The sequence below is a fragment of the Pelophylax lessonae genome (assembly GCF_965119305.1).
Source record: "Pelophylax lessonae genome assembly, chromosome: 3".
NCBI classification, from domain to species: Eukaryota; Metazoa; Chordata; class Amphibia; order Anura; family Ranidae; genus Pelophylax; species Pelophylax lessonae.
This window is the reverse complement of record NC_138770.1, coordinates 507,000,882-507,015,760: the sequence shown is the minus strand read 5'-3', so window position 1 is coordinate 507,015,760 and position 14,879 is coordinate 507,000,882. Positions and strand designations below refer to the sequence as shown.

The window sequence follows — 14,879 nt, the reverse complement described above, 5'->3', positions numbered from 1 at the left end:
TCCGATATATCGGGGAAAGTGCATATCGGCCATCAATATATTGGCTTTGCTGATAATCGGTCGATCCCTTCTATATATATGTATATATAAATATATACAGTGCCTTGAAATAGTATTCTTACCTCTTGAATTTTTCCACATTTTGTCATGTTACAACCAAAAACGTAAATGTATTTTATTGGGATTTTTTGTGATAGACCAACACAAAGTGCCACATAATTGTGAAGTGGAAGGAAAATGACAAATAGTTTTCATAATGTTTAACAAATAAATATGTGAAAAGTGTGGCATGCATTTGTATTCAGCCCCCTTTACTCTGATACCCAAAATAAAATCTAGTGGAACCAGATGCCTTCAGAATTAGTAAATAGAGCCCAACTGTGGGTAATTTAATCTCACTATTAATACAGCTGTTCTGTTAAGCCCCCAGAGGTTTGTTAGAGAACCTTACTGAACAAGCAGCATCATTAAGGCCAAGGAACACACCAGACAGGTCAGGGATAAAGTTGTGGAGAAGTTTAAAGCAAGGTTAGGTTATAAAAAAAAAAAATAGTCCAAGTTTTGAACATCTCACAGAGCACTGTTTAATCAATCATCCGAAAATAGAAAGAGTATGGCACAACTGCAAACCTACCAAGACATGCCTGTCCACCTAAGCTGACAGGCCAGGCAAGGAGAGCATTAATTAGAGAAGCAGCCAAGAGGCCCATGGTAACTCTGGAGGAGCTGCAGGGATCCACAGCTTAGGTGGGAGAATCTGTCCACAGGACAACTATTAGTCGTGTACTTCACAAATCTGGCCTTTATGGAAGAGTGGTGAAAAGAAAGCCATTGTTGGAAAAAAGCCATAAGAAGTGTCGTTTGCATTTTGCAAGAAGCCATGTGGGGGACACCGCAAAGATGTGGAAGAAGGTGCTCTGGTCAGACGAGGCTACAATTAAAATTAAACCTTTTGGCCTTAAAGCAAAACGCTACAATGAATCCGGAAAGTAATCACAGCGCTTCACTTTTTCCACATTTTGTTATGTTACAACCTTATTCCAAAACGGATTACATTCATTTTTTTTCTCAACATTCTACAAACAATACCCCATAATGACAATGTGAAAGAAGTTTGTTTAAAATCTTTGCAAGTTTATTAAAAAAAAAATCACATGTACATAAGTATTCACAGAGTTTGCCATTACGCTCAAAATTGAGCTCAGGTGCATCCTGATTCCACTGATCATCTTCGATATGTTTCTACAACTTGATTGGAGTCCCCCTGTGGTAATCTCAGTTGATTGTACATTATTTGAAAAGGCACACATCTGTCTATATAAGGTCCCACAGTTAAGAGGGCTTTTCAGAGCTAAAACCAAGCCATGAAGTCCAAGGAATTGTCTGTAGACCTCCGAGACAGGATTGTATGGAGACACAGATCTGAGGAAGGGTACAGAAAAATGTCTGCAGTATTGAATGCCTCAGTGAGCACAGTGGCCTCCATCCCCGTAAATGGGAGGCGTGTGGAGCTACCAGGAATCTTGCTACAGTGGGCCGCCCTGCCAAACCAAGTGTTTGGGATAGAAGGGCCTTAGTCAGGGAGATGACCAAGAACCCAATGGTCACTCTGACAGAGCTCCAGCTTTTCTCTATGGAGAGAGGAGGACCTTCCAGAAGAACAACCATCTTTGCAGCAATTCACCAATCAGGCCTGTATGGTAGAGTGGCCAGACGGAAGCCACTCCTCAGTAAAAGGCACATGGCAGCCTGCCATGGAGTTTGCCAAAAAGCACCTGAAGGACTCTTAGACCATGAGAAACAAAGTTCTCTGATCTGATGAAACAAACATTAAACTTTTTGGCCTGAATGGCAAGCGTCATGTTTGGCGGAAACCAGGCAATGCTCAACACCTGGCCAATACCATCCTTACAGTGAAGCATGGTGGTGGCAGCATTATGCTGTGGGGATGTTTTTCAGTGGCAGAACTAGTCAGGATTGAGGGAAAGAGGAATGCAACAATGTAGTCCGGATTGAGGGAAAGATGAATGCACCAATGTACAGAGACATCCTGGGGCTACCCTAAGCACACAGCCAAGATAACAGGAGTAGCTACAGGACAACTCTGTGAAAGTCCTTGAGGGTCCCAGCCAGAGCCTTCAGTTGAACCCAATTAAACATCTCTGAAGAGTTATCAAAATGGGTGTGCACCGACGCTCCCCATCCAATCTGATAGAGCTTGAGAGGTCCTGCAAAGACGAATGGGAGAAACTGCCCAAAAATAGGTGTGTCACGCTTATAGCATTATACTCAAATCTGCTATGGCTGACGTGTTTCGAGGGTGAACCCTCTTCCTCAGAGCCAGAGAGTGCTATTGCACTCTCATGCTCTGAGGAAGAGGGTTCACCCTCGAAAAGCGTCAGCCATAGCAGATTCATGCCGACACAAGCACGCTATCCATTCCCGTGGAGTGCAGACTTATGAAGTGTAACAAAACTGCCTGTTTTAAACTCATCTGTTTTTGATCTATGCACAAATATTTTCAGTGAGGAATGACCCAGAAAAATATTTGGAAACAATAGGAGGGAAGAAGCTGTCTTCCTAGGTGCCGTAATGTCGCCAACACTGAAAGCGCCAAAAATGCAAGAACTAAAACTGCCTTAAAAAGAGATGTCTCAAAAGAAAGAAAAACAAACTGTCTCCAGAACAGCTATCAATTTGCACAAAAGATCTGCTGAAATAGAATGCCTACTATCCATAACAGTATGTGATCTGCTAAAACCCTTGAGGACCTGGCAAACAGGAAAAAATTAAGATAGCAAAGGTAAACCACTAAATTTTAGGAAGAAAGAAACTCCTGAGAGAATTTTGTGAATTGTACTAGGACATAATCCAGATTTCAATAAGGAAGAAAGAAAACATAAGGCTGAATATGAATTAAAAATCAATATTGGTGCCAGAACAGAAAGAACACCATCTTCTAGACCAAGAATATAGGTATTCCTTCCAGGTCCTGCGAGTGACTGAGTTGTTGAGGTTGCTGGAGATTAATCCCAGATCAAGCCCAAGAGAAAATCTGGGCATTGACAACCTTCCTTATCCGCCTCTGGAGCAAGCTCTCGGAACCTTGAAAACTAAATGAGACGAGTCAGCAATCTCGTTCGTAATACCTAGTACATGTTTAACTTTCTATCAAATATTATATTTAAGGCATTGTAAAACTTAAAAACGAAGTAATTGTACTACTAGTTTGGATTTGGATGACAGACAATTATTAGCAAAAAATACTCCTTTATTGTCTGTGTGTAACTACTACTGGAAAGAGTTCTAATAATATCCAATTGCGTAAAATTTCAGGAACCTTCCAATAGTCATGCCATTTGGATGTACACCAATGACCATTGAGAAAGGCACCAAATCCTACTGAGCCAGATGCATCGGCATATAATCCTATATCCAAATCCTTAAAGCGTTTGTTACCCAAAAAAAAAAAAAAAGAAAAATTTGATCCTGTTCCTTTAAAACATGTTATACAGCACAGTGCATGTGCTGTGTAATTTGTCCCCTTCTATCATCTAAAAACCCAGGCCCATCCTGCCAGTTTCTGCCCTCTGTACACTGACCATGGTGTATCATGGCTGCTGAGCCCAGACACTGTGGTCAGTGTACGTGCCTCTGTCTTCCACAGCCCTGCTCTCTGCTCTCCTGTGTCTCCTCTGTCCTCCTACTCCCCTGCCCCTCCCTGCCTGTCAGCTCCATGTCACGGCCTGCCTGCTGCTCAAATAACTGTTGATATGGTATATTATCCTGTTTGTTTCCTAAGCCTGTGTGCCTCTGTCTCTGTATTTTATAAAAAAAAAAAAATGCTGTGTTCTGCTAGGCGATCACGTGACCAGCTGGCTCTCTCTCCTCCTCTCTTCCCCAGTGATGTTAGCTGGGGAATCTCAGCCCCGCCCCTTGCAGCTGTCAGACGGGGAGAGGAGAGAGCCAGCTAGTCATGTGATCGCCGAGCAGCACACTGAAATGGGATAAATATACAGCATTTTTTTAAATAAAACACAGAGACAGAGGTACACAGGCTTCAAAGACAAACAGGAATATACAAAGTCCTGCAAGTGGCTTAACAACCACTTTATTAAAATCGTGTTGCCTTATAATGGAACCATTAAAGCTGACCAAAAACTCGTCCCACACCCTCAAATCCTCCTTAGTCTGATGAGTAACAGAAACATGGAAGAAGATTCTTTAGACCTTTGGTAGCAAGGGCTAATCTTCGTGAAAAAAATTCAAGCTACTGGAATAACCCTAGCTGCGAAAGTAAAGAGCCCTAATAGTGATTGTACATCTCTGAGAAAAACTTTGCTTTTCTTTTTTTGAATCAGTGCCCTCATCCTTGATAACTTTGATACAGAACGTCTGAATTCCATAGCAACAGTCTGTTAATGCCCAGGAATTCAATGACTGAAATAGGACCAACTGTCTTTTCGTGAGCTAGGGGAATGCCAAAAAATTCCCAAAGGTTGGAAAAACAATATAATACTTCATCGCAAGTAGCAGAGTCGGCAGGTCCTATCGATAAAAAAAATCATCCAGCTGGTGAATAATGCCAGCTGGAGGGGCTACTTTAGATAGAACCCATTGTAAAAAAGTGGAGAAGACTGAAATAAAAACAGGGTTTGGAAAACCCACTTGTCATGGTAAAATAGGCCATTGAAATGAAAACCAAGGGAGTTGAAGCCTAGGGGGTGCACAGGTCGAAGACGAAAAGCCGACTTTATATCAGCTTCGTCTAATAAGGATGATTTGCCAAATTGTCTTAAGCTTAGTGCTCCATCGAAGGAAGTGTAGGTTACTGAGGCTTCAAATTCTGATACCTCATCATTCAGGGATTGTCTAGGTGTTGGAACAAACTGAACATTGTTCTGGGAAACCTTTACCCATAACCGAAGCATAAATGCAAAATGCTTGGAGCCAGCTTTGAAAAGTTCTAGAAACTGCTCTTCTTCTATCCTCCTCTGCTTTATGATCTACTTTCTTATCATTTTAGGTAGGAATTCTTTGGATGAAGGGAGTAGGGATAAAATATCAGCAAAATCTCCCCTCCAAATCTTTTCTTTAACGGAACAGGGAAGGTAATAGCCAAGGGGAAAAGTTTCACAGAGCAGAGCCTCTTTAAAGCAAGACTCCGATATGTGATACCTAATTACTGGCACAGTATTTCTAGTGTTGGTAGTAATAGCGGGCTTGTTTTAAAATGAACAAAATCAGTAGAATTAGTAGGTACAGAAGAATTTTTTTTTTTTAATTTAAAGCATTTTTATTAATTTTTTTTCTTTAAGGATACAGTACATTTCATTTTTCAGATGTTTCTTAAAACAGGAAAATACCACGTTCAATACAGTTCATTATAATCCAATGCCAATCATAAAAAATTAAATTAAACACAAGTGTAAAACAATCCGTGAAAAGTGATCTCACAAACTCCAAACTTAATGTGGGAAAAAAGAAAAAAAAAAGGGAAAGAGGGGATAATTCCCCAATATACTTGGATAATAAAAAAAAAAAAGTGTAAATATTTTTAGTGATGTGTTTCATATGTGGCTAATATTGTGAAATATTTTGGTGTATAACTTTAGGTCCATTATATTTGTGAAGTGAAAAAAAAAAAAAAACCCAAAGGAGAAAATGTTTCCTGTTTTTTCCAAAAAAAAAAAAAAAAGGAAAAAAAAACCCATCTGAACCAAATAGAGCTGTTGTTGTCAGGACAATCACAAGTTTCATTTAACTTTATAGAGGAATAAAAAAAGAATATATAACAGATTTTATGTATCATTCCTTCTACCTCTCCGTACGTATCCCATTTGTCCCCCCCTGGGGGGCTCCACCTACAGACCGATCGAAAGAGGGAAGAAAAAAGGAAGAGAGAGAGAAGGGAGAAGAAAAAAAAAAAAAGGGGGAAAAAGATGAGGAAAAAACCCCCATCGACTCCGGCAGAGTCAGGGGGATCTAGAGGTTCACTCCTTATACACATAAGGGAGATATCCCTAGAATTACAGATTTAGCTGTATATACTCATCGGAGCTTGTGAATTGTAACTATGGTGACCAGCATATTCGGGTTTGCTCCTCAGAATTGTTTAATGCTGCGGTTAGGAGTTCCATGCGATGTATTTCATTTACTCTTGCAGTCCACATTTGTCGCGTAGGGGGACATGTCTGTCTCCACATTGTTGGAATGCAGGCTTTTGCAGCATTGAGTAAGTGGGCTATCAAAGACTTCCTATATTTCCTAATTGATCCCCTCGTAAGATGAAGTAGGCACAGTGCTGGATCCTTGCCCACCTCCACCGAGGTAAGTTACTTAATCACCAGGGCGACCTCCTTCCAAAAATACCTCAGAGAGGGACATGTCCACAAAATATGCATCATTGTGCCTCCTTCAGCACCACATCTCCAACAACAATCTGGAATCGACCCATCCATTTTACGCAGGAGTGCAGGGACTCTGTACCAGCGAGTAAGAATTTTGTAACTAGTTTCCTGATATCTGCTGGCCAGGGAAGACCTATGTACCATTGATAAGATTTTTTTGATTTGTATGGGGGTGAAGGAGACTTTGAGATCATATTCCCATTGACGTATATACAGCAGAGGTTGTTCCTTCACTGTTTCTCCCAACATCGCATAAAAAAAAGATAGTGCATGTGGGATAGATGAGCCCCCCTTGCATAATGTCTCAAATGGGTACAATGCTCACAGGGAATTGCCCTGCCTTTGAAGATGTAGAAGAAAATGTCGGATTTGTAGAATACTTAAAGGATCTAGATTCAACCCTGGCCATGCCTTAATCTCCAAATGAGATGGCGGGTCTTTCTCTGTCCAAACATTCATGAGACACACCCTCCCCACCTGAGCCAAAGCAGTCACCCTGTTGTTCATGCAGCCTGGTAAAAATTCAGGGTTGCCTAAGATTGGTGTCATAGGAGATATCAATGGCGCTATCTTCAGGTGACTTTGTACTCTACGGGATTCACGTATTGTAGGCCCAATTGTCGGGTGCGAATAAAGTATATATCATTCGCCATGATTGGTGTCCAGGGGGCCAGAGGAACAGGCCGGCCAGCCATCCCATTCTCTACAGATACCCATTGTTTTGTAGTGGAATTGCAATGCCAATTCAATACTCGCATAAGGTGTAAGGCCCTATAGTATTGGAGAATGTCTGGTAGACCAATCCCCCCCCCCCCCCTATCTTTAGGGAGAGTGAGGATCCGCATCCCAATCCGAGGGGATTTGATGGCCAACACAAAAGATCGAAACCATGCTTGTATTTGAGAGAAAAACAACCCAGGGACTGATATTGGAAGAGCTTGCATAACGTATAAAATACGTGGCAATATGTTAATTTTGAGTGCACTGCATCGGCCAAACCAAGTCAGTGCGAGTGTTTGCCAACTCTGGATATTCGAACGAATAATCCCCAAAAGGGGCAAAAAATTTGCTGAATAAAGGTTCCCAGGATCCGCCGTAATATTCACCCCAAGATATTTTATCGAGCTGGTGGACCAATGGAAAGGGAAGGCTGTACATATAGATCTCCAGGTGTCTAGGGGCACTGAAACATTCAAGGCCGCAGATTTAGAGAGATTTATCTTATAGTGAGATATGTTGCCATATACCTGAAGTGCATCCAGTATATGCGGCAAAGATTTAATAGGATTCATCACAAAAAAAATCAGATCATCAGCAAACGCCGCTACCTTGTGGTGTTCACCCACCACCCAGACACCTGTGATATTTCCATCCCTGCGTATTGTACACAAGAATGGTTCTAAGGTTAGGATGAAAATCAAAGGGGATAATGGACAGCCTTGTCGCGTACCATTGTTGATCTCAAAGAAATCCGATCTCCACCCATTAACCCGTACTGCCGCCGTGGGTGATGTATATAGGGCCATTATGCAGCCCAACATCCACGGTCCTAGGCCAATATATGACAGGGTGGCCTGGATAAATTCCCAGGCCACCCTGTCAAAGGCCTTTTCGGGGTCTGTAGAAAGTAACATCATGGGGGTTTGCGTTGATCGAGCGCTATGTATCAGATTCACCACTCGGGGTACAGAAGAATTAACATTAGTATTAACATAAACAGGACTTGCAGAACTGTTCAAAGAATTATCCACGGAAACTGCAGGGTTACATTTATTATAAGAAACACCCCCATTCCATACTGAACAAATATTGTTTGAATTTTGCAAACTAGCAAAAGAACCAACTGCTTTACCCAATTCTGACAATGAGCAGAGCGGCGATCGGTGATCTGGCGTGTCACTCTGACACACCGCATCTCCGATCTCGGTAAAGAGCCTACTGACGTAGGCTCTTTACCATGTGACCAGCTGTGTCCAATCACAGCTGGTCACAAAGTAAATAGGAAGTGCCGTTGATCGGCTTTCCTCAGTTTGTGCCTGACAGGCACGAGTAGAGGAGAGCCGATCTGCGGCTCTCCTGACAGGGGGGGTCTGCACTGGTAATCAGAGCATTGATTACCAGTGCAGACCCTTTGGGGGGTGCCACTAGAACCACCAGTGATGCCGACCCATGACCCCAGGGATGCCCACCCATGACCCCAGGGATGCCCACCATTGCCACCAGTGATGGCAAGCAGGGCTCATGGAGCCCGCCAGTGCCCTCCCCTTCATTGCTGCCCGTCAGAGCCCTCACCATCAGTGGTGCCCATCATTGCCATCTATCAGTGCTGCCCACCAGTGTCCACTATTGCCCACCAGTGGTGCCCATCAGTGCCGCCTATCAGTGCCGCCTATCAGTGCCCACCAATGCTGCATATCAGTGCTACCTATCAGTGCCCATCAGTGCTGCATATCAGTGCTGCCTATTAGTGCCACCCCATCAGTGCCTCCTCATCAGTGCCTGTCAGTGCAGCCTCATCAGTGCAGGAAAAAACATATCTATTTACAAAATTTTATAACAAATAAAAAAACGTTTTTTTTTTTTTCAAGCTTTTCTTTTTTTTTTTATTTGTTTAGCAGAAAAGAAAAAACCTTGCGGTGATCAAATACCACCAAAAGAAAGCTCTATTTGTGGGAAAAAAATGACATAAATTTGGTTTAGGTACAGTGTTGCATGACCGCGCAATTGTCATTCAAAATGCAACAGCGCTAAAAGCTATAAATTGGCCTGGGCGGGAAGGGGTAAAAGTGCCCGGTATTGAAGTGGTTAACTGGGGGTGATTCTTTTCTATAGCCACTGTATATTTTGTTTTATGCATAAGACTTAACAAAGGCACACTGCAATCTTAAGGCTGCAGTGACATCTGCAGATTGAACACATATTTTTTGTGAATGAACCTCCAGCCTTCATATAATTACTAAGTTAGTGAGCAGTTGGCCTGACAGGTGGCAGCCATTCACACCTGCTAGGCTTTTAAAGGGGAAATGTAGAATCATCTTCCATTAGCAAGGGGTGTTGTACAGGGGAATGGTAATTTACAGATTGCAGACGGGAACGTGTTTAGAAAGGTCTTGGTAGCTGGGGGAGTCAGAGTTGTTCATTTTCTGATATGTTGAGAGAGCTGATACAGTGTTTGTCATGGAGACACTTGAACCTGCATGAGTTAGGACTGAATGTAAAGACTTGAGTGAGTTGTGCTCAAAAGCAAAGACAATTTTTTCTTGCTTTCCATTCTAGAAAATTGGGTTGGATTCTGATCACTTGGTATATTTTTCTGTTTGTAGTGTTTTTGTATGTAAACCCCACTGTGTACTTTGTAGTTGTCTTTCTTTTATTATAACTAAATGAGCTCAGAGGTACTTGTAATTCCTTAACGGTGGGGAGAACCACATGTTGGCTATCTTATCGTTGAATGAAGTATTGTGTGATGTTATCAGGTCACTGTGTCTACAATTTTTTCTAATATTGAACTTTTCACTGACAGAACCATGAATTGCAAGATGACACAGTTCTTAATAAAATCAAGTTAGCTGACCCTGATCAGTTCCAGATGCCTGACTTGTGTGCAGAGGAGCTGGCTCTTATTTTGGGAGTTTGGTAAGTGATCATTTCATTACACTGAACATGTTTTCTTATGATATTGAAAATGAATGTCACCGTGTTTTAATGTGATTAAATATTTCAAATGGTGTAGAATGTGTTTCATTTAGAAAGATGCAATACTGAAATCCTATGGCTTTTCCTGTAATACTGAGAGAACATTTACCACTTAATAATTAAAATTCATTAACATATATCCAAATATTACTTTTTTCTTCATTTTCTTTTTATTCAAGTTTTGAGGAAGGAACTTTAAGGGTGTTTCTGTGTACTTCATAAAGATGTCCAATCTTCTTTTAAAATGTAACAAATATAAGGATGCCAGAGGATGCAAGAGTAGAAAATTGTTTTCATGTTGTTCACCCAGGAAGAGACAACCTTATATAAATTGTTTCCTCTGCATAATGATAGTTGGGAGCCCTTACTAATCTATCATAGCAGAGCGGCCAGCTGTCAGCCTATAGCCCTGATGTACAGTGGGGTGCAATCCAGCAAAGAGACATCCTCATATATTCAGCAGAGACAGCCCAATCCAGCAAATAGACATCCAAATATATTCAACAAAGAGACATCCCCATCCAGCAAAGAGATAGCCCAATCCAGCATAGAGCCCAAAAAATATTATCTCACAGGTGTAGTTATTGTGCAGCAGCAAAGTAGCACCTACACTTTTAATGGGCAGGCAGGTACACGAAACCCCCCCCCCCCCTTCCTCCTCGCCGCCACCGACCAACTAAGCTCCGATCCGGCTCAATGATGCAAAATGCAGCCCTTACCTCAGTTTGACTAAGCCACGCTCCACCACCGGTCACATGACCCCTTTTGCCCCGCCCACCCTCTGCCATCGGCCAAACAAAAGAAGCTGTAGCGGAGAGAGCAGCTTGGGACGCCAGTGCCCCTTAGGTGTGTATAGGCTGTCCCCACCTGATGGGGGCCTTTACGGTCAGAGCACAGTCAGTGCCTTTTTTCAGTCTAGGAACCCTTTAAAATTGTGCACAATCTCGAGGCACCCCATTCTAAATTATGCAAAAACTGAAACTATGGACTAAACATACCCAGCAACATCCAGACTCGTAGGACACCCAACATTAGTAGTTTATTCTTCTAAAGCAAATACCTTTGCACACTGATATTGACTAGTATTCTAACATTTCCCTTCTCAGTTTCATGCCCTCACTCAGGGAATGTGACCCCAGTGCTGGCGAGGTGGGACAAACTAGGATGCTGTGCAGGCACCTGACGTCATCCTTATCAACCGATGACATCATTGGTTGATAGGATGCCAGTGGCTAAATAGTTGTAATGGAGCACAGTGAAAACCTGTGGCTTTGTGTAACGAAAAGGCAGGCAATATCCACCTGCTGGCTTATATTAAATTTTTGGTCAATTTTTAGGCATTTTGCCAAGGCACCCTGAAGAAACCTTGGTGGTTGAAAAAGGCTGCATTAGGCCATATTAGTTTCTGAAATACAGAAGAATTTGGCCTCATAAACCAGATAGAATATTGAGGAGAGAAGTAGAATATATGTGAGGAGTTGTCGTAGGATAACTTCAGGGGTTATTTAATGTTAGGGAATTTCACTAAAGCTGGCCAACCATGGATCAAAATTTGACTGGTTCAGCAGGAACTAGCCAATTTTCAATCCATGTATATGACCACGATGGTTAAACTTCTGTTTAACCACCCTGTTGTAAAAAATCTACTTGATCAGTGCTGCAGGCTATAGACTGCTGTGCCGATATGTGCATTCTGATGGTGGGAGAGGCTCCCCTCTGCCAGAACATGAAATAAAACTTACTCCTCTATGGCCAGACTAACTGTTCCTTTTGGGTTCACATCATCCTTGAGAGTTGCTGGTGGTTATCATAGTCATAGATAAATGAGTTTGTAATACCAGTGCTTAGAGATCAGTTTTTTTATTTCGCTGGGCATTTTAATCTGATAAGTTAATTTCCATTGCGGTGTATGCATAGATTTGTGGTGAATTGGAGGTGTTTGTTTATAGATAAAGAATTGCTGATTAATTACATGCTGCATTTGGAGCTCTGAAAGATTTTAAATGATGAAAGTTAAATAAGAGATTGTTTCACTGACATTATGTGTACACTAAATATTTTCGTGTAGCACAATTAATATATTTGCACAATAAGGTATGATTGACACATGTATAGTGCTATCTTTTGGGGGATATGTGTAGAATACTATAAGAACATAATTGACATAAAACAGGGAAGTTGCCCCTTACATGTAGGTGTCCTTTTTTGGACCACCACTGAATTGTGATTCACTAACATCCTGTCCCTGTAAATCTGAAACAGTTGCACTGGTTTAGTGGGAATTCCTCTGGATCGAATATCTGATATGCATTCTCTGCCCTTCAAATAAATCTTTTTTTTTTTTTTTTACTTTGCGGCTTTTACACCCAAATTGGAGAAGTTGTGTTTTCTCCTTACTACAGCAGTCTGCTTTACCCTTTAATTAGTGAAGTTAAAAACTCTTGCTCCGTGTTTGCTGCTGCTTTCACACAAATAAACCTAAAAGTTTGAAAAAAAAAAAAAAAAACGCATCTTTCTTAGTTTCTTCTAAAATGAAGAGGTATGAGCTGTCTACGCTAGTTCCGGTTTTACTCCTACGTCACTTTCGGGTCTGTGGAGCACACGCTGGCTCTGGGAGAGCGAGCGGTGGTGCGTGATATCTGGCAGGTGGGAAGTGAATGTTGAATGCCCGTTTCTTTTCACATACATGTGAGTGCATATGCATTATCTTGTTTATATTTGTGTTCAAACAAAACATACTAAACTATATACCTCCTTCCTTCGGTCGGTTCTGGAACATTTTATTGCAGTGACACAGTGGGAGAGAGAAAAACATAGGAGAGTGTGGGGAGAAGATTTTGCCCTAATCCCCTGGGAAGAGAAACAATCCAAACTTGCCCGATGGTCACTCTGTTGGCCTTATGGTTTTGGTGAGTGCGCATTTCTTATATACACGTGGTGGCTTCCTGATGACTCTGGTATGCGAAATGAGGCTGCATGTCCGCTATCGTTGACGTCATATTCTGGAGGATTTAAAAAGGACTTTCTCTTTCATTCATTGTTGGACACGGACCCCTCCCTGGGACGGTTGGACCCACGGGTTCCCGTTGGGCATCCCCTGCCTTATGTCTGGTGGTCCTGTGAGTCATCAACTCCCCCCACCCCCTGCAACCCCCTCCCTATATACTTGGGGTTGTATAGGGGTTTGGTCTACCTCCTGGGGCAGGGCAGGGTGCTGTACTGGCGATGGGGGCAGGAGGGTGCACCACCGGCGACCGGCAATCTGCTTTGGGGGTTATACCTGGTGGGGGCTGCTGCCGAAGGCCCCCCTTTGCTGATATGTGCCTTGCCTGGGCCCTAGGGATCCCTCCTAGGTTCCTGGGAGCCTCATGGAGCCACCATTTTGTTGCAGCTTATATTCCCAACCATTCATTGATGCACTGACAGAGGTCCTGGAGTACTTTGTGTCCCATGGTTGAGGGGACTTTTGGGCGGCGGGGTAGTAAAAAGCGCCCCCCCCCCGCCTTACCCTGCTTCATCTGTCTCCTTGGATCCTAAATCTCATCTGGCCGCCGCGGACCGGCCTGCCCTGAGGGGTCTTCGGCCACGTGCCCTGAGTTCTCAGACAGTGAAGATGATTCCTCCACTCCTGTAGCCGCACACGAACAGGCGCTGGTGGACGCACTGATTGTGTCTGTGCTGGAGACTTTAAAAATGGAGGACGGTTCCCTTTGGCATTCACAAGCCGCCTAGAGCGGCGAAGGTGTTTCCGTTTCCTATTTTGACAGATTTGTCGCAAAAGAGTGGGAACGTTCAAAACGTCCCTTTGTGGTCCTTAAGCAATTCGCAGTGAGGTACCCCTTTTAAGAGTCCCTCCTTAAGAAGTGGACTGTTCCACCGGTGGTGGATCCCACAGTTTCCAGGTTGAATAAGGTAACCATGATTCCAGTAGAAGAATTGCCGGCTTTTAAGGATCCGGCTAACAGGCTGTGGCCGTCAGTATGTTCACTGTGGCTGGCTCAGCACTCAGACCAGTCTTCACCATTGCCCTGGTGTCACAAACTGACCGAATGGGCTAAGCTTAGACTAGATGGTCTAGATGGTCCAGGGGCTGCAGTTTATCTGTAAGGCCTCTCAAGGCCCTCAACTGCTTTGTGCAGGTACAGAAATTCAAAATAGAGTCTATTCACACGGTGGTGGCATCCCTGCATCAGGTTGATTTCCTTGCCTCTGTCGACATCAAGGACGCTTACTTACACATTCCAATATGTGTCTGTCACCAATGTATCCTCCGCTTTGCTGTGGGAGGGGAGCATTATCAGTTTGTGGCGTTACCCTTTGGTCTCGCCTCTGTTCCTTGGGTCGTCACAAAGGTGTTGGCCCCAGTGCTGGCAATGTTACGTCACCGAGGGATCACAGTGCTGGGCTACCTGGACAACCTTCTCTTTGCAGTAGAGTCTCCTACTGCTCTGATGGACAACGTGGACATCATTATGTGGACTCTGAGGGAGTTTAGCTGGCTTCTGAATTATCAGAAGCCTGCTCTGGTTCCTTCTACGAAACTGGACTATCTGGGTCTGACTCTGGACTCGGCTCTAGCCAGAGTGTTCCTTCCTCTGGACAAACTCCAGAAATTGAATGCTGCGATTCATCTCTTGCTGTCCAGCAGGTGGTCATCCCTCTGGACTTGCATGAGGGTGCTTGGCCTGATGTTTTCTACCTTCAAGGTGGTCCCGTTTTCACAGTTCCATACAAGGTCCCTCCAAAGGGAGATCTTGGCTAAATGGGACAAAT

The 14,879-nt window shown here is 43.1% G+C and overlaps 1 protein-coding gene across 1 annotated transcript in view; it reads left to right on the top strand.

Moving 5' to 3' along the window:
• Window positions 1–14,879, top strand: part of TTC27 (tetratricopeptide repeat domain 27) — a 747,788-nt gene that overhangs the window by 296,117 nt on the left and 436,792 nt on the right. The window contains exon 9 of the mRNA XM_082252288.1: window positions 9,934–10,046. Within this exon, the coding sequence (XP_082108414.1) occupies window positions 9,934–10,046 (113 nt within the window). The remainder of the gene's footprint in view (window positions 1–9,933; window positions 10,047–14,879) is intronic.